General features: G+C 39.4%; 4 protein-coding genes across 6 annotated transcripts; 2 read left to right on the forward strand and 2 right to left on the reverse strand.

Moving 5' to 3' along the window:
- Positions 1-72: 72 nt before the first annotated feature.
- Positions 73-3,877, reverse strand: tspan3a (tetraspanin 3a). 2 transcript variants are annotated; one of them, XM_026175943.2, is made up of 7 exons: positions 3,651-3,877; positions 2,550-2,741; positions 2,289-2,363; positions 1,974-2,075; positions 1,699-1,851; positions 1,458-1,541; positions 73-936 (listed from the first exon to the last, which is right to left on the reverse strand). In XM_026175943.2, the coding sequence occupies exons 1-7, from the start codon at positions 3,711-3,713 to the stop codon at positions 844-846; spliced, it is 762 nt and encodes a 253-aa protein (XP_026031728.1). In that variant the 5' UTR covers positions 3,714-3,877; the 3' UTR covers positions 73-843. The 2 variants fall into 2 exon arrangements, with proteins under 2 accessions (XP_026031728.1, XP_080160070.1); XM_080303944.1 differs by having other exon boundaries at positions 1,426-1,541; positions 3,651-3,856.
- Positions 3,878-5,909: 2,032 nt separating this feature from the next.
- ch25hl1.2 (cholesterol 25-hydroxylase like 1, tandem duplicate 2) lies at positions 5,910-7,514 on the reverse strand. Its single transcript, XM_026175946.2, has one exon. The coding sequence runs from the start codon at positions 7,363-7,365 to the stop codon at positions 6,532-6,534; it is 834 nt and encodes a 277-aa protein (XP_026031731.1). The 5' UTR covers positions 7,366-7,514; the 3' UTR covers positions 5,910-6,531.
- A 729-nt stretch (positions 7,515-8,243) lies between these two features.
- Positions 8,244-13,350, forward strand: LOC113026796 (uncharacterized). 2 transcript variants are annotated; one of them, XM_026175945.2, is made up of 13 exons: positions 8,318-8,429; positions 9,426-9,469; positions 9,613-10,173; positions 10,711-10,770; positions 10,884-10,936; positions 11,021-11,165; positions 11,265-11,605; positions 11,702-11,930; positions 12,017-12,131; positions 12,305-12,416; positions 12,518-12,629; positions 12,901-13,013; positions 13,171-13,350. In XM_026175945.2, the coding sequence occupies exons 3-13, from the start codon at positions 9,625-9,627 to the stop codon at positions 13,238-13,240; spliced, it is 1,899 nt and encodes a 632-aa protein (XP_026031730.2). In that variant the 5' UTR covers positions 8,318-8,429; positions 9,426-9,469; positions 9,613-9,624; the 3' UTR covers positions 13,241-13,350. The 2 variants fall into 2 exon arrangements, with proteins under 2 accessions (XP_026031729.2, XP_026031730.2); XM_026175944.2 differs by lacking the exon at positions 9,426-9,469 and having other exon boundaries at positions 8,244-8,429.
- Positions 13,351-15,757: 2,407 nt separating this feature from the next.
- ch25hl1.1 (cholesterol 25-hydroxylase like 1, tandem duplicate 1) lies at positions 15,758-17,024 on the forward strand. Its single transcript, XM_026177084.2, has one exon. The coding sequence runs from the start codon at positions 15,822-15,824 to the stop codon at positions 16,659-16,661; it is 840 nt and encodes a 279-aa protein (XP_026032869.1). The 5' UTR covers positions 15,758-15,821; the 3' UTR covers positions 16,662-17,024.
- Positions 17,025-18,849: the final 1,825 nt, after the last annotated feature.

The following is an 18,849-nucleotide window of genomic DNA, read 5'->3' on the forward strand; positions in this document are numbered from 1 at the left end:
AAAATCGTAATTTCTTTTGACACCAGTGTCTTCTGACCTTTTGACTCTTTGATAGCAACAAGAACAAACACAAACCGGAAAACATTCGATTTAATTTTAAATATGCTGCAATTACATTCTGGAGTCTTGCCGCTGCTACATTTTAGCAAGTCATGTTCTAAAACTACCATTGGTAGACTGCAAACAGAAAGGGACAAAGTCAATGCATTACACTCCAAATACTAAAAGGACTGATTCAAAAGATAAAGCTCAAATAAGTAAAAGCCAGTGAAGTTACACAGTTTACACACAAAAACATGCAGTGACCTTTACTTCTACTGCAGTTTAAGTATTTCTTGACAGAATACTGCTGATGAAAAATAAAGTTTAAAACGTACGTGAGCTGCAGGAGTAGTTCTCATAGTAGAATAGTAGTAGCAGTAGTAATAGCAGTTGAAGTACAAGGTCAATTATATTCTTTCTTTCAAGTACATGACAGATTTAAAAAAAAAAAAAAAAAAATACAATGTGTTAGCCGTATATATAGTGCAAAAAATAAGAGGGAACTGCACTACACACATAAAAACTCTGAACATAACCAAACCGGGTTTCAGTTGGTATAAGCGGGGCCTTCCAACCACAATGCTTTCCACAGAGCAAATAATGCCAACGTTTCAATCTCAATGACCTTTATAAAGAATTTGGACAACAGCTTTTTGGAAAAAAAAAACAAAAAAAAAAAACCAAACAGGTAAAACACACAAGTTAACTTGGTTAGTGCGTTAAGGTTAGTGTGGTAATAGATTATTTCATCCTCTCACCTATAAATCCTTAATTAATGTTATGGTGAGAAATGCTTTCTCTTTATGCATAGGTGCCCCCTGTAACTAGCAGCTCGTAGGCAGGATCCCGGCTTCTCCGGCACAGCACGACACATGCACACAGCATCCCCAGCATCTAAAGGAAATGCAACACTCAGTTAAAAGTACTCACACATTATAAGGTGGGAAGTCCTGCAACGTATAGCAGCACGTATTATACCAGACTTTAAAATATGTGTTGTTTTCATCATGGAACACTGGCACTGTGGTCGTTGCCTTTGAATAGCTTGACACTTCTGCTTCTAACGCTTAGAAAAGGTATGCCAAAATCATTTTACATCATAGGCCACATGCAGCCCACATTACAGAAAATGTATTAATTAAAAATTAGGGGCCGGATTTGACCTGGGCCTTACAATTGACACCTTTGACTTACAGCATGGTAAGTGCAAATACGTTTTTACCAGTGAGGAACTGGTTTCTTGGGAGTAGGTGGTGTGAAGCTGAAGCCTGTCACCTGCTACTCCATACTAAAAGTCATTTGAAATATAGATACCCAGTTCTGAGTAACCAGCTGTAATATTCAAAATATTAATAAAATATTAATAAAATATTCATGGTATACCTAATAAGCAATCTTCTTCCTGAGTTAAATACCTGCATGGCAGCAAATGTCAGCGCAGTCCAGATGACATACATCATGATCTCCTGTAGTTTCTTCACAACAAGTGCTTCACAACCCTATAGAAGCATATAATATACATATTTAGATGAATATACAAGAAGAAGCTGTCACGTTAAAAATAAATAAATAAATAAATAAATAAATAAATAAATAAATAAATAAATAAATGTGTATCCAGCATGACAACTTGTGAGGAGATAAGAGATTGTTTACTTCTTGGTAGAGAGCTTCAGGATGAGTAAGAGACCCCGTACAGGTTCCAATGTTAGATTTGCAGCAGCTGATGGGTACGCTGTTGTTTTTTGATTTTTCATACCAGCGTGTGTGCTGCCAGTCTGAGTAATTGTGAATCCCACAACACTGAAGCTAAAGATAAAGAATCAAAAGTAATGTCAATTTCTTGCAAATACACATAAAAAACAAAACAAAACACACCACACACAAAAGAGACAGACAGCTGATAAAGAGAATATGATTTTTATCCTCACCTGTCTCTGAACATAGTCAATGGCGCGGCTCTGGGCGTTGCTATTTGTGCCGTTGTACTCATCATAAACTTTCATAATAGAACTATTAACTTCATTTTCAACCTGGGAAGAGTTTTAAAAAAAAAAAAGAAAAAAAAAAAAAGGTGAGAGCTAAGCGTTTGTTGACACATCTTCTTGAACAAATCAACTTTACACCAGTCACTTAATAGAATTTTCAGCGGTTGACTGGCTGGGTGTTATCAGAGAGATCTACTGTGCTAAAGGCTCAGAAAAAAACCAAACAAACATGTAGCAAGCTGTATTTGACTTCCTCACCTTTGCTCTGTAAATGTATCCAAGAACCACCACTGCCACTTCTGTCATGAAAACCAACAGGAGAATGACGACAAACTGTGGATTGAATTTCAAGATTAAAGACAAAGGGACAGTTGTCAAAAAGGTTATCTTTGGTCTGGTTTAAGTTACACTCACCCTACCTGTTAATTCATGCTTGGTGTTTTGCATTCAGGGCACTATATAATGCATCGTGAACTACACCTTTAATATTTAGCACACTCTTTAAACTGGTTTACTGACCGATGTAAGTCCACAGTAGCTCTCCCTCACTGTAGCGCAGCATCCAATTAGCCCAATGATGAATAGAAGGGCTCCAACTGCAATGATGATCACCGCTGGGATAAGAGTGTACACATCTTCAAAGAAGTGATCATAATCATCATATGTAATGAAGACATAGGCTCCAACATAGCAAAGGATACCAGCAGCGGCCTGTGGGTGACAAGAAAAAAAACAACATTACAATAAATAGTATCCATTCAGGTATTATGTTTCAATTTACTCAATTCAGAGTCAAGGGCCTATCTCAGCAGTCACTGGGTAAAAAGCTAACACAGAGAGACAAACAACCATTCACGCTTAACCTAACCCCCTTTAAACTGTATGAGAAAGAGACAGGCGAGAACATGCTAATTCTGCATATAAAGGCCCCAGCCTGGATTTGAACCTAACGCATTCTCGCTGTGAAGCAACCGTGCTGCAGCGATTAGCACAATAAGTGTATTGCCACCGTGGCAACAGACCTTTGCCATAGGGCCGTTTCACATGTGTCTTAGTGCACTAGGTATGAACTCTAATTCTTAAAAACAACATGCTAGGATCGGTTTTACATAACTACTGTACAGTTAATCAGCACTAACTGTCCTCATCCCCAGAGACTATCATGTACAATACAGTGGACCTTAACATTATACTCCAGTACATTTCAAAGAAACATGCTGAGAGTTAGATTTACTTTGTAGCCACGTCCAACAAATAAAATAAAAAGAAATAATGCATCTGCTTAAACTTCTGTTAAAGTTCTTAAGTTATGATAACACAGCAATATCTATGTCACACAAGTACACAAAAAGGTAGCTTCACTTCAGGAAGCAACATAGCAAACAGATCTTTTAATATAAAACGTAATGACACATGGTTCATTTAATATAAGCTCATAGCGGAAACCTAAATATCTCATCAGCAATAGTCACGTTTTTGGGCTGCCTCTTGAAGCTAGCCCGTCACTAGTGAGACAAAGGTCGCAGCAAGCTAAGCAGCTGGCGGCACACAAACACACAGCTAGCTACAGCCGGTTAAATGTGACGCACGTTTAAAACCGACATAAACCTCCAAACTTACCCAAAAAATCAGGTTTAGAAAGACCAACACCGTCTTCGACGATGTGATGCCACACTGCCCCATCGTCAACACGAGTTTTTAAAGCTGTTCGTTTCGGAAAAATAATGCAGGTTTCTAGTCAGACATCTCCCAGCTGGCCCCACCATTCACTCTCCATAACCTTAACAACACACCGTTGGACAGCTGCCTGCGACACAGCGCCCCCAACAGCAGAACTGCGACAACACACCCTGCACAAACACACAAGTTAACCACGCCCCCGAAATGGTGACTGGTGCCTTAAAGCTTACTGTCCGGTTTATCTGACCAGCCTTTAAGCAATATTCTTTTCAAGCCAAGAAGCTATTATTGTGTTACAAATGATAAAAATGTAGCAAATGTTAAAAACCCGACATATCAATTTTATTTATATATAAAGCTGCTAGTTGCCATCTAGTGGTATGACATAAACTCACCGCCACTTTGTTAGGTACACTTCTACACCTGCTCGTTAATGCAAATATGAAATCAGCCTCTATTACATGATAGAGTAACTCTGAACGTGGCATGGTTGTGTAGAGGTGGATCTATACTGTTTTATCTGCCCTTTAAACTGAGTCAGTAATCAGATAGGCAGTCTTTTTTTTCAAACTTGCTGTGCCGACATAATTGTTTGAATCAACATGGATCAGATTTTTCTATCTGCATGTTTCCACAGGACAATGTGCATCCTAAAATGCATGCCCTGTACCGCATTTGCAGACACCTCATGGAAAATACGCCCACTGGCCAATTCATTAGGTACACCTGTTCAACAACTTATTCACGCAAATACTTAATCAACCAATCACATGGCAGCAACTCACACACCACCTGCGGAAGTTCAAACTGAGCATCAGCATGCGAAGAAAGGTGATTAAAGTGACAGGCTGCATGCTCCAGCTGCCTGCCACCTTGCTGCTAGAAAACCTGCATTTTGCCAATGAGGGACAGTACAGGATATTTGTATTTTATTCTGTTCAATTTTATTGTTTGTTGTTTTGGATTAGTCTGAGTATTTCTGTTAGTCTGATCTATTGGGATTTTCACACACAAACCTTTCTTGGGTTAATAGAAAACAGCCAGAAAAAGAGAAAATATGCAGTGATTGAATGAGCTGACAGGGATGCACCAGTAACTTAAACAACCACTTGTTACAACTAAAGTATGTAGAACAGGACCTGAATATGCAATACATCAGTGACAGAAGACCGCATAAGTGCCACTTTTGTCAGCTGACAAATCTGAAACAACAGTGTGATGCTATCAAGTAAACACGAGCCAAACTCTTTGAAGAGTGTTTTCAGTATCTTGTTAAATCTAGGCCACAAAGAATTACAAGTCTTGCCGCAAAAGGTGCTAAACACAGTACTAGTAAGGTGCATCTAATACAGTGACTGTTTAATTAAGGGTTGTCAAACTCATTTTAGTTCACAGGCCACAAACTACACATTGTAGTACAACTATTGCACAATAACATATAATCCTCTAAAAGTCTTCTTTATTAATGAGTAAAGAAGTGCAAATACATAAGTAGCATCTAATAAGCTAACCATTTCTGAAACAGTTAACATGTGAAAGTTTTGTACCTTTATAGATCCACTGTCGAGTGTTTTATCTTTATGATTCCTATCATTTGTCTACATTTAAAATGCTTTTATGTTCCCCATTCAATTTTATCTGCCTTGATCTCACCTTATCAATCACTAAATCCATTAATTTTATCTCTGGTCTTCCTCTCTCCTCCACTATCCCTCCTCTGCATATGTCCAAACCATCTCAGCCTTGCCTCTCTAAATTTGTCTCCACACTGCTCAACCTGAGCTGCCATCTTGGTTTCTTGTCTTTTTTGTCAATGCCACCATCTCCAAACCATACATCATAGCAGATTTTACAACCTTCACTTTCACTCTTGCTGCTATCTTCCATCACAAATCACCACTGACACCTGCCTGTGCTCTAATAAGCAGTTTTTCCACTTTAACAAAACCATCCAATGGGCCAAAATTGACCTTCTATCAGGCTGGCTGTTTCCTGAGGGCTCCATGCTTGACATTCCTGGTTTAATTCTCATCCTTGACTCTCATACTTAAAACATTTCAAGTGTGGAATTACTAGTCAGGTTATGTGATCTCAAAAACAGAGAAGGAGCAATGTTTAAAATTTAAAAAGATAATTTCTTTCTAAAAAAAATAAAAAATAGAAGTATCTCTAATCAGGTCATTAAAAATATCATGTACCTTTTGTTGTGGCTTTTACACAGAAATTTATTAAATTACAACCATTAGGAATACAGTATATCAGCAGAACATTGTTGTGAGCAAATACTGCAGTAGCTGATGTTTATCTGTTGTTACATCAATTTTTTTGCTTGCATGAAAGTTTAAAGATAAATAAAGATAAGTAAAGTTAAAAACAATGAAAACTTCTTTGTTTCCCTGGGAATAAAGTCAGAATAAATAACCACAAAAAGAACCAACTAAACACAGAGTAATAAAATGTCACTGGTCACATTACTTGACTCAGGATTACACAACTGCATTGCTAGATACATTCTTGTTGTAGTTTCAAACTAAGAGAAAATAAACATGCACTGAAAACACAAGGTTTCATATAAGGGAGAAACTGATAAGCCATGCCCAAAGCTCAAGATCACTTTCAAAGTTTAGAAACCACACATTTAGATTATGCACATAGTTCAAATGTTAACATTTTCATTGAATTGGCAACTGTCACTAAAGACACAGAAAACTATCAACACAGTACTGGCAGTAATTTTGCTCTATTTGTGTGCAAATATGTTTTACAGGCACATGATTTGAAAAAGAAGCACAATAACACACGTCTCACTGCTTGCAATAGTTTACTTCGTAGCTGAGGAGAAGCTAAAATCAGCATGTGTGCCAAATATTTTGTCCCAGTGACTGAAGTGCGGTGCAAAGTTTGTATTGGGTTTCTGATGGTGCACATCATGTTTGCTGGGCCCTCCGTAGATGCCAAATGGTATCAGACGAGATGTGGACCAGGGGAAATCATAGCCGCAGTGATCTTCTATAGAAACATACACATGCAACACCATGAAGGCCCATGTAGTGAACAGGTGACATCTCAGGATCACAGGATTCAGGGTGGTCCAGAAGCCCACTGTAACCAGCTCCCAGCCACCAAGACACTGAGTCGCAAGAGCAAAGGGAGACGAGTAATTGTGATGGATGGCGTGGAAGGTGACATACAGCCAGCGGATCCTGTGATGGAGCAGGTGCCAAATGAAGTACTGCAAGTCAAAAAGCAGGAGGTTGCCTATCGCCCCGGCGATCAGCTCCAGTAGGAACGGAGCCTGGTCTGGCAGGTCGGCGGGTGGCCTCCACGCCCACTGGGCCACAGATGCTGGAAGCACAAGAAACACATGGTTGTACAAGGTGACACCTGCACAGTGCAGCAATGCAGAGGCCGTTGGTCGACGGCTCGGCTGTATCTTGAATTGCTGAACCCACGGCCATTTATCCCCCATTATGTCACAAAGAAGGAAAGGGATGCAGAAGACAAAGTATGAAGAGACAGTCAGCACAATGGGGAAGAGCGGAGATCGCAAATAGTCTGTGTAGTTGAGCCTCAGGCTGTCCCACAGAGGCTGCAGCAAAGACTTTTCTCTTGACCAACTCATCCAAATATCTACACTGGTTTCTACAAGATCCATGATGAATTAAAAAAGAAAAAAAAAACACAGTGAAGGTGTCTGAGGAATGAAGGTGCTTCAGCCAGAAACAGCAGCTTTGGCAAACACTTTTTCCATGTGTGTGTCGGCTTAGGCTTTTCTGTCTGTGTGGTATCAAGTGGCAGCCAGGTACAATAAATTATTTATACACCCTGTGCAACAGGTAACTTATAGCTCTCCACACAGGAACTGTTGACATATAGGTGATTATTCTGTCTTCTGTTTATGCTGCATCTCCTGTTTGGTTGGTGTATTTTTTCATTTTCACTTATATAAAATAAATACTGTGACGTCTTGCACAGGTCTAGCCATAAAAACAGATGATTTAAAGAAGAGACATATAGGACAAAAGAGAATGGGAATTTTTTTTTTTTTTAAATCTGAAAAACCATAGAAACAACTATCAGGTCTTTACAGGAAAATAAATATATTTAAAATTAAATACAAGGTCATACGTATTTAAAGCAGTTCATACTGTAGAAGGCAGAAGAGGAAGATAGCCTCACCACAAAGTCCATTTACTTATCAGATGCTTTCCTTCATAACAAAGGATGTTACCAGCGGATGATGTTTTCACTGTACAGCTGTTTTGGATTTCATTTTTAGCCACTCAGTTCAGGATTATCCATGCTAGCTTTGTTCTCCTGTGCTCAAAGGCTCCAGAACAGCTACTGACAATTTTTTTCAAGTTTATTTTTGTTTCCTTTGATTTTATTTAATTCGTTCTACCTAGAAATATTTTATTTACCGTCCCTGGCACCAGTTTTTATATGTGCATATTATTTTGGAGCCTATATGTATTATTCGAATACGTTTCGAGGAATAATAGTATTAAAAGCCTTTTTGTCGCATATTATGACGCATAACTCTTGCGCTGATGTTTTTACAGTCCACGGTTAAGACGTTTTATAGCACGTATCGCTGACCGTGCAGTCACCTGATATGTAGCAGCCTTAAACGGTTGTTTGAGGGTTTTTTTTTTAAGACTGGTACTTGTCGTTATCACGCTTGACAAGCTTTTACGAGAAACTCCGTGCATAAACGAGGTAATTTCGTCTTTTTAATTAACTCCTTTATAAAGTAAACATTAGCATGCGTACAGTCGTACGTAAAGTTTAGCTAACTTTGCTAGCTAAATCGTGAGCGTTTGAGTTTTGTATTATCTTCGATGTTGACTAGCTTTTTACTGCTAAGTTAGTAATTATGACAGAGAAATACTGCCCATATGCTATTTATGATATGATATGATATCGCATTAACGGTGGGTGGTTTCTAGTTATAGCTGTAAGTGGTGGAGATGGTCAAAAGACACCGGTCAGGTCAAGTGTAACTAATTTCAGCAAAAGCATTTAACTTCGTTGTCATTCTTACGCTCACAGAAAAAATAAATAGGTCAAGTTGACATAAAACTGGTTAAAGTCCATCCCCTGACGCAGTTTGCGATTTACAAATGGACTGCGCATGCTCAGAACTCACCATAGCGTATATGAGCACGTCTTTCATGGCTTGAAAGAGTTTATTTTATTTAAACGAAAGGGCACTGATACTGTAGAATTTGGCAGTGTTCCAATACAAAGTAAAAATAGGCCGGTATCACAAATACTGATACCCATGAAGCCAGCTTATGAAGGGGAGAAACGTGTGTGGATTAATGAAGTTAATGCATATGCTTAATTTGAATGCTTTTTAATGACAAATAAAGATGGGATTTTTGCTTTCCACTGTCAGTTAACACAACAAAACACATTTCACAGCGTTTTGAAACATTTTTTTTCTTTTGAGACCCGGAATGTAAACAAAGTTGCCCGGAAAGGACTTTGTGTCGACTTGTTTTGTTTTTAACGTGCTGTTTAAATAAAATAAAATAAAAAACCTTGAAAATCAACATAAAAGCGTTATTTTAGTCAGATATTTTCATATTTCATGTCTGAGATATTTCTTTCCGGTCAACTCAAGTAATTAACACGTTACAATAGGCCTAATATATTATTTGAATGTCAAAGTAACAATCATGATGACTATTCTCACTCGCATGACTGCAGGACAACAAATCACAGCATAGCAGGGACGAGGGTGCTTGAAAGGAGTGAGTGGTGTTTGCACAAACTATTGATATCAATCCACCCACCTGTAATTCACAGTACTGTATGATCTGTTTCTTGAATTTAATGAAGGCTTGTATTAGTAGAATAGGCCAAGCCTGTCTAAAACTTGTTTTTATTCATCCAGGTATTAATAGCAATGGTGAATAGTGAGGAAGAGAGGATGGAAGAAGGTGGTTTAGAGGGAGTAACTCCAGCACAGCAGCTGTGCCGCTTCTTTTCTCAAGGACGTCATTGCAACTTTGGGAAAAAGTGTAAATTTCTGCATGTAAGAGATGATGGCAAAGCTCATGGGAAGGAAACCGTCAGCACATCCTACCCAGCTGCATCAGTGGGCCACAGGCCATCACCTGTCCGCCGGCCATGCCGCTACTTCATCGCAGGACACTGCACCATGGAAGACAGATGTCGGTTCTGGCATCCACCACAGTTAGCCCTACTGGATGACCAGCCTGTTCCAGGCAATCAGACGAGAGCTGAACAGAGAATTCAACCAGTGCCTCACCCCAGCGTCCTTCAGGAGGTGAAGCTGAGTGACATGACAGAGGATATCGCCAAACAGCTACAAGACACAGAGATCGGTCAGCTGAAGAAGCGTTTTCCCAAAGATCAGCTGATTATTCAGGAACGTAGTGATGGGAAAGTTACTTATTACCGTGCAACTGTAGAGGCCACAGATCCAGACTGGGTAAACACTTCATTTGTTCTTCAAGAGCTTAGTGGGAAAACCCATATACACATCACTTCTCTTAATACAGTACAACTCTGTTTTAATTTGTAAGCAAGTTCTCTCCTTAATTGAGAGCAACACAGAAGACCAGTGATGTCACAGAGTAACAAATACTGAAGTTTGTTTCTATTCATAAGGCAATATGAAAGCTCACACAGTAAATTTTAATTCAGTTGGTAATTGGTGCAAGATAATTCAGGCCCAGTGTTAAACTGAAACACTAAGCTTGAATTGTTGTAATGCGAAAGAGTTAAAGATTTATTTATTTAAGCATGTATATAAATATTTACAGTTGTACTACTTTAAATTGTCTGTAAGCTACCAACTGCTGTAAGACCTAAAAGTCCAGTCTGATCATAATTTAGGCTACAATTCACAATTATTAATGAGCTAACTTTAATACTTTGGTAATATTATTAGGTTGAAAAAATGAACATAGCAGTTCATTGCAGTCTTACCTGGAAATTTATTCTGATGTTGCATTTTAACTTACAGCCTTTTGATCTGAAAGAAATTGACATCATGGTGAGCTTTCCAGACAATTACCCACAAGAGGTAAAGACCGCTGCTTCTTCTTAAACCACAGTTCCTCTAATATTCCACACTAAGAATGATTGTCATGGAAAGAACAGTTTGTCATCATTTTGATATTTATTTATTTTTCTTAGATTTTTACTTTGGATATACCCCTGGACCAGGATCTGCCTTCTGTAATGGCGAGGTAAACGCAGTTGTGGTTCATTTCTATGTGTTTATTGCATTGATAGCTGTTGCAGTCATCTCTACAAAATCTTTTGCTAAATAGGCATGTACAGCAAGCATCGTTGGAGTGGCTTCAAGCCAAGCATGCGACCAATCAGCTCATGGGAAAGGTAGAGCTGCTTTTCAGGCCTTTTCTTCGCTGGCTGGATCGCAGCTTGGAGAGGCTGTTTACTGAAGGAGCCCGGCAGGTGAGATTGAAGTCTAATCATTGTGTTTCAAGCTCAGTATATATATCAAAATGACCTGCAAGATCTCTTTCTCTCTTGCTCTTTTTTTTTTTTTTGCAGTTGAAAAAAGACATTGATTTAGAAAAAGCTGGACTGCAGTTTATACCCTATCAGGAGCTCCAGGTAACTGTGTCTGAAACATCTGAGCCTGCGTCTGATGCTGCTGCTGCAGACAGAGATGAGGATATTGAAATGACACAGGAGGAAGGGAAGTTGGTGCAGCAGGAGAATCTAGGTGGTGATGAAGGGACAGAGAAAGAGGAGACGAGTCATCTGGTGGAGAACATTAAGATCAGCGACCCTCGCCGAGGCACAGAGGTAAAGCTGCTGGGATTGATGCTGGGAGAGAACACCGCCACTGTAGTCGCCCCGCAAATTACTGTTTCTCTTCAGTGTAACAGGTAATGAAGATAAGAAAGCATCAGACACTGTTTTTTGTTTTGTTTTTTCAGAGTGAGAGCCCATCCACAGTTCTAACATTCTAACTCTGTTTACAGGTGTAAGGTGACTGCAGACCTGACACTCACTGGAAGGACCCCCTGCTCGGCTCAGTGTGAAAACTGTACCACAAGCATAAGTGCAGCATTCAGACCCTGCATGCTTCACCATTACAGTGATATCCTGGGTTACTTGGATCTCCAAAACACTACAGCTGTGGACCTAGTACTTCAGGAGTGTGAACTCACTGTGGGCTGCCTGAGCTGTTCCCAAGAGGGCCCAATGCAGGTGACGAAACATGTTATGCTTAACATACCAGAACAGCTGCGCTGTGAAATTTCATGCAACCGAAAACAAATGTTTTTTTCCATCAGAACCTTGCCTATGGACAAACAAAGGAGTTCAATTGTGAAAACTGCCACACCAAACTCAGCATCCTGGCTGAGAGCACTAAATTTCACTACATTCAGCCTCGCACCAATAAAACAGGTCAGAGCTCATCTACATATGACATCATTACAATATAAAGATATGTCAACAGTTTAAAAAACGAAAGCTACTCGATTAAGCATGAGCATTTATAGATACTGAAATAAACTTACGCCTCATCAGACCACAAGGGCTAAACTACTGTGTCTGTTTTGCTTTCTCATTTTGTGCAGGGTCAAGTGGTGTCAGTTACAAGACATTAAGAGATCCTGCTGTGCAAAAAGGGAAGCCACTGCCAGAAAAAGGAACATGCAAACATTTCAAACAAAGCCACCGCTGGCTAAGGTATTGTCCTCCCTCTGACCTTTCTCTTTCTTATGTGTCTGTACAAGAGGTTTAATAAATGCACGTGGGAGTCGGTGAAAGATTTGTACCCATTTTTTCAGGTTTCCCTGCTGTGGTCGGACCTACCCCTGCGATGTGTGCCATGATGAGAACCAGGACCACCCCATGGAACTCGCCACGCGCATGATTTGTGGTTTCTGTGCTAAAGAACAGGTGGACTATAGATTTGAAATTTCATTAAATCTTACTTGTCAGTCTGTATATTAGTGTAAACCTTACAGTCTGCTCATTGAAAGTCTAATATAAAGTCTAATAACCAAGGTAAAGTATCAGTGCATGTATAACAGGAAAGGCTCTGTTTGAGTTGCAAATTAATTATTTTTCATTAAAAATGTATTTGCTTACATCTGGGAATATAAATGCATGGTAGATTACGGCTCTAAATGATAACAAAATGTCATCCAAACTGTGTTTGCTCTTGCAGCCATATGGCAATGGAAAGCCATGCGTCAGCTGTGGAGGCATGATGACGAGAGGCACGTACACCAGCCACTGGGAGGGAGGACAGGGGTGTAGAAACAAAGTCAAAATGAGCAGGTACTTAATTACATTAAGGTTCATATCCTGGGAACTAATAATTAAAATTTTATGGGATTAGTTTTTCTTTTTTATTTCTTTCTTTCTTTCTTTTTTTTTTTTTTTTAAAAAATCTCTGATTTTAAAAAATTAAGGTTTTATTCTCCTTTCTCTTCAGAAATGATCGACAGAAATATGGCAACTCCAACAAAACGGTTTCGAGGAAGGCAGCCGCTGAGAAGAAGTAGTTGGTGAAGAAGAGTCTCATTGCATTCTTTTATCACAAATCATTACGATACACAAATCATTATTTCAATGAAACTGTCCTTTTCCACAATAAATTCTGTGTTTGAGATCATTTGGTGTCAGAACCGTTAATATTATTACAATGTGGTATTTAAACTCTTAGATCAAATATGATTTCAGTTAGAGGACTTTGTGCTCCTTTAAGCCATAAGGTCAGTTTACAGAACATTAAATTACATTGAAGTGTCCTGGTATTTGCAATATTATATTAGTTAGTGCAGTATTAAATGTTCCTTAAGATTAGAATCTTATTTTCAGAGGTCATCTGGCAAAGAAAGGGCAGCATTAGCAGGATTGACCCAGTGACTTAAAGTGTATGGAGGTCAGTTGGTCTCATTACACAGATTAAACACTAAACTTAACCTAGTTAGTCTAATCTAGCTGACCCTGTTGATCCTCTTGTAACAGCAATCTACAGCCAAAATGCACAGAGGACTGCAAAAGTCTCAAGTCATCCCACATTTTTTTTAAATTTGTACTTTCAAGGAGGCAGACTTTCTTGTAATTTTAAGGTGATATTGGGGAAACAGCTCTCCATACTTTGGACATTCCCCTCTTTTTCATTTAATTTCAGTCCCGTCCATTTACAGAGGAATACATTTTTGAGTTGTTAGTTTTAATTTTTTAAGCAATATTAATATCGACATATGAATCATTCAAATATATAAAAACTACCTTTAAGGGAATTAGATGTCTTTTGGAAAAAGTGTTAGGCACTTTGTTACTAGCAGCCTGTAGCGAAAAACATTTTTTTCTTCCAATTTATTAAATTGGCTCTACCAATAAAAGACAAAGATGACACAGCTAGGCATAAAATTGTATTTTTACACCAACATTGGCTATCAGCTGAAAACTTGACATAGGATCGCCATGGTGTGGAGTGTCTTTAAGCTCATCACCACTGCATGGGAGAGGCAAAAGACTGAGGTGTGGGAAAACTACACAAGAACTGGACTGAAAATCAGTGGCAACAGGTCTGATGGTGATTAATCAAACTTTGAAATCTTCGGTTCAAATTGTCTTTAATATGTATAAATGAGGACAGAAGAGTGGCGGTGAGTGTCTACAGCCGTCTGTAAAACACGGCGGAGGCTGTGTCCTGGTTTGCAGCTGTATTTCAGCCACTGGCGTTTAAGATCTTGTCGAAATTAATGAAATCGGATTTGGCTCCAGCATGCAACACCATCTGAAAAGAGTCCGAATGGCAACAACTTCATTGTTCAGGCAATGCAGTAAAAGCATACCTGGATAGAAAACTAGAATAAATATGATTAACTTTTAATCTCCTTAGGAGTGAACTCTGCTTTCCTTTATATGCTATATTTACATGTATGTTTACACATTTCTCAATTAATCGCTGCGCACAGATAACACTCCAGCTTTTCACTGAGCCATTAATGAGTGTAAGAGAGAAATATACAACGAACTAAACAAAAGAGAAATAAGTCCGTTTCCGAACATCAAGACAGCCAAAAAAAAAATCCTTGAAATATTCCTACTGTGAGTCAAACACTTGCCTGATTTTTGTCTTCAGAATTCATTTTGTTAAACAAACAAACAAAAAACAATAGCACATCTGAAGAAAAAGAAAACTGATCTTTGAAAAGATCGATCCTAACCTGGCAGTCACTACGTCATCATTCACAAGCTTTGTGATCCTGTAAAACTCATTACAGAGTCGGACCATTTTCAAATTAACTCTCAATCTCGAAAGACGGACGCTGACCTGAGGAAATGTTACAGGCTTGACTCCTTCCCTGTCCAATTTGCAGATGTGGGTCAAAGAGCGCTTAAATCACCAAAAAGCGCCAAATGGCACTGGATGTACTGTTTGAATGAACCACCTGGGTGTGAGGAGGAAAACAGGAGACTTAGAATATTGCGCACATATTTATTTTGTTAAAAAGAAATTACATTACTTTATTCGCGTAAACGCTACGGTTATGTGTTTAAGGTTCAAGTCGACACCATAAATAATAATAATAATAATAATAATAATTTCATATACAGTAGAGTATATGGTGCATATATTTCATCAGACATGTGATTGTTGACCAGCATAATAGGATGATGCAAAGTGACCAATAAAGAGGTATACACAGCTTTAGTCATCTTTTTTTTAATGTATCAGCAACAGAAAGGCAGAAAAAAGCAGAGAAATACTCCGATATTCTGATTGTTTTCCTCTAAATGAGATGACACCATTATATGTTGTATTGTCAACAAAGAAAACAATCAGCTTATTGTGAGATGAGGAGATATTCTCCAAACTGGGACACCAAAAAGCTTGGAACATTTACAAAAAGCTGTTTTGCTTTCTTTTCTTGCATTCATTGAACCGTTGGTGTTCCCTTTGGCATTGACATGGCATTTTTTGTACATTAAGCTGCTGGGGGGGGGGGGGGAGGTGGTGGTGTGACTGCGAGCAAAGCCCCTCCAGTTAAACACCTCTATATAAGGCAGAACCTTGTCTTGGATCATAAGACTTGCATCACAAGCGGCCTTCATTGGTATCACACCAAGATGCTGAACATCACTGAACCTTACCTGCAGTTCTTGCCTTGCAGGAGCTCAGACCCTCTTCTGCAGCCATTCTGGGATTATTTACTTTTTCACTATATGCCTCTCATCTCATCCCCATTTTTCCCCGTCCTACTCGCCTTTTCTAGCTATTTTTTCTTCAGCTTACCTTTTTCTGTGCTGGACCTCTTGGGAGAAAAGGTGCCTTTATTCCATCAGTACAAGATCCAACCAAACAGGAAGCCAACTTTGAAAATGATGGGTGACAACTTCATGGTCACTTTTTATAACCACATCTTCTTTGTTTTACCAGCTGTAATAATCAGTATTTTCATTATGCCTGCACCACCACTGCCACGAGATGCTCCCACAGTATATGAACTGTTCATTGATATGCTGGCTGTACTGCTCCTCTTTGACACTCAGTACTTTATTTGGCATTTCATGCATCATAAGCATCCTCAGCTTTACCGCTGGATCCATGCAGTCCACCATGAATACATAGCACCTTTCTCATGGTCAAGTGAGCGGCTCAGCATCCCAGAGCTGATGACGGTGGGATTCTGGAGCAATTGTGATCCAATTCTTCTAAACTGTCACCCGCTGACCACATGGTGCATTACAGTTTTTAGCATCTGGATGTCTGTTGAAGACCACATAGGCTATGACTTGCCGTGGACCTTGAACCACCTGGTGCCTTTGGGGCTGCTGGGTGGAGCACCAGCTCATGACATGCACCACCAGAGGCCGAGCACCAACTATGCTCCTTTCTTCAGCCACTGGGACAGAATTTTTGGCACTGCTGCCCCTTTGAAGAAAAAAAATGAACTGAAAAGCAAATAAGAACTGTTCTGTCAATAAAGCCTGTTTTTTTATGTGGCATTGTTAGCACTGCAACACTCTTTTAATGCCCAATCCTTTAATTACTGCTTTCTCTATGTGGGGCCCTTGCTGTCTCCGCACTCTTTGGCAGTGTATATATATAAATATCTAAATATATATGTGTGTGTATATTCTCAATGAACCGTGTTAAATGAATTTGTTGAATTTTTGAATTCAATAAAAAACATTTTATTTACAAAGAATCTGACTCTTTTGTTTCATTCATTATTAAATGGAATAAAAAGTAAATAAAAGCTGGCATATAATCACTCATTCAATACTGTGGTGAAGCTCCAGTAATCACTTATAATTGCAAGAAACTTCCTGTAGGGAGGGGTCTGGGTTTTCTGGTAATCTTCTTACATAATTTAAAACCTTTGAAAGAGCCTTACTCAGCCTTCCAAACTTCACAAGGGAAAACAGAGTTCATAAACAAGAAATGTACTGTTTGTCAAACTAGTCACGCTGAGTTAAAGACATAAAAAAGAAAGAAAGAAAAAAACATGACTGAGGGAATTCAGGCTAATCCATCCCTGAAAGCGCAGAGCTCTAACTCCTTAAAGGTATATTGATTTGAATATGCCAGTAATTTTAAGTCATTAAAAAAAGGAAAAGGACTCCTGCATTCCTTTTGTGGAACTTTGTGGAAAAAATCATTGACGTGTTCTTCTAGGGATCGCCAAACTGGATAATCTTCCTCCATCTCCCTCCTGTGTCACACCCCATACCATAGGGAGGGGGCTGTAGCTCAGATGGCAGAGCAGGTCAGCCACTAATCAGAAGGTCAGTGGTTTGATCTCAGGCTGCCTCCTGGCTGCATGCCAGATATCCTTGGGCAAGATAATAACCCCATGTTTGCCTACTGGTGGTGGTCAGAGGGGCCGGCGGCACCAGTGTTTGGCTGCCTCGCCTCTGTCAGTGTAACTGTGGCTACAATGTAGCTTGCCGTGTGTGAATGACTGAATGTAGTGTAAAGCGCTTTGGAGTCCTTAGGGACTAAGTAAAGCGCTAAACAAATGCGAGCCATTTACCATCCCATCATTCATAAATCTTCTCTGATCTCTTCCTCTTACCTTACTGCTCCATATTCAACACCCTTTGTCCAATCTATACACTATACCAATCTATAAGGGCTTGTCTCTCTTTGTCTCCAGACTACTCATTTCTAATCTTGTCCATCTCAGTCACTCCCAGTGAATATTTTCAGCTCTGCCATCTCTAGCTCATCCTCCTTTTTGTTAGTGACACCTTACATCATAGCAGGTCTCACTACCACCTTGTAAACAATGCCTTTCACTCTTGCTGTTACCCTTCTGTCATGAATCATCCTTGACAGTCACCCCCATCCACTCTACCCTGCCTGCTCTATAGTAAGCGGTTTCCACATTAATAAAATAGACTTTCTGGCAGATCAGTTCTTTCTCATCATGCCTTGTTTAACTCTTGCCTGTCCCTCATACATAAAGCATTTTAAGTAGGCTTTCACTGGTATAGAAATACTGGTCAGGTTATGTGATCTAAACCTTCCCTTTCAGCCTTCTTGCTAGCCCTCTGTTAGAGATCACCCCTAACACTTATCTCCACCTGCTCCACCCTGCCCACACTCTCTTCTTCACCTCTTTTGCTTTGGATGTTTCCCCCATTTACTTCTACTGACCTTCATTCCTCCTCTCTCCATAGCATACCTCCACCTCTTCACAGTCTCTTCCACCCTTTCCCTACTTATACTACAAATCACAATGCTGTCTGCAAACACGATAGTCCTGAGACTCCTGAGTGACCTCATCTGCCAGCCTGTTCATTAATATTGCAAAGAAGAGGGCATCAGATTCCTGATGTATCTCACCCCCATCTTTCACTCCTATTTGCAGTTATTTGTAAAAATGTTTGGAATCGTATGATTTTCGTTCCACTTCTCACGTGTACACCACTTTGTATTGGTCTTTCACGTGGAATTCAAATTAAAATTGATTCATGTTTGTGGCTGTAATGTCACAAAATGTAGAAAAGTTCAAGGGGGCCGAATACTTTTGCAAGCCACGATATATCTTGTGACTTATTTGAGCTACCCTACTAAGTCCAGATGTACTAAATAGAGGACATCATGTGCTTTCTCATGTGCTTGGGTGGCCTCTTTGAGTTTCAAAGA

Source organism: Astatotilapia calliptera, chromosome 7 (genome assembly GCF_964374335.1).
Source record: "Astatotilapia calliptera chromosome 7, fAstCal68.1, whole genome shotgun sequence".
Lineage (NCBI taxonomy): Eukaryota > Metazoa > Chordata > Actinopteri > Cichliformes > Cichlidae > Astatotilapia > Astatotilapia calliptera.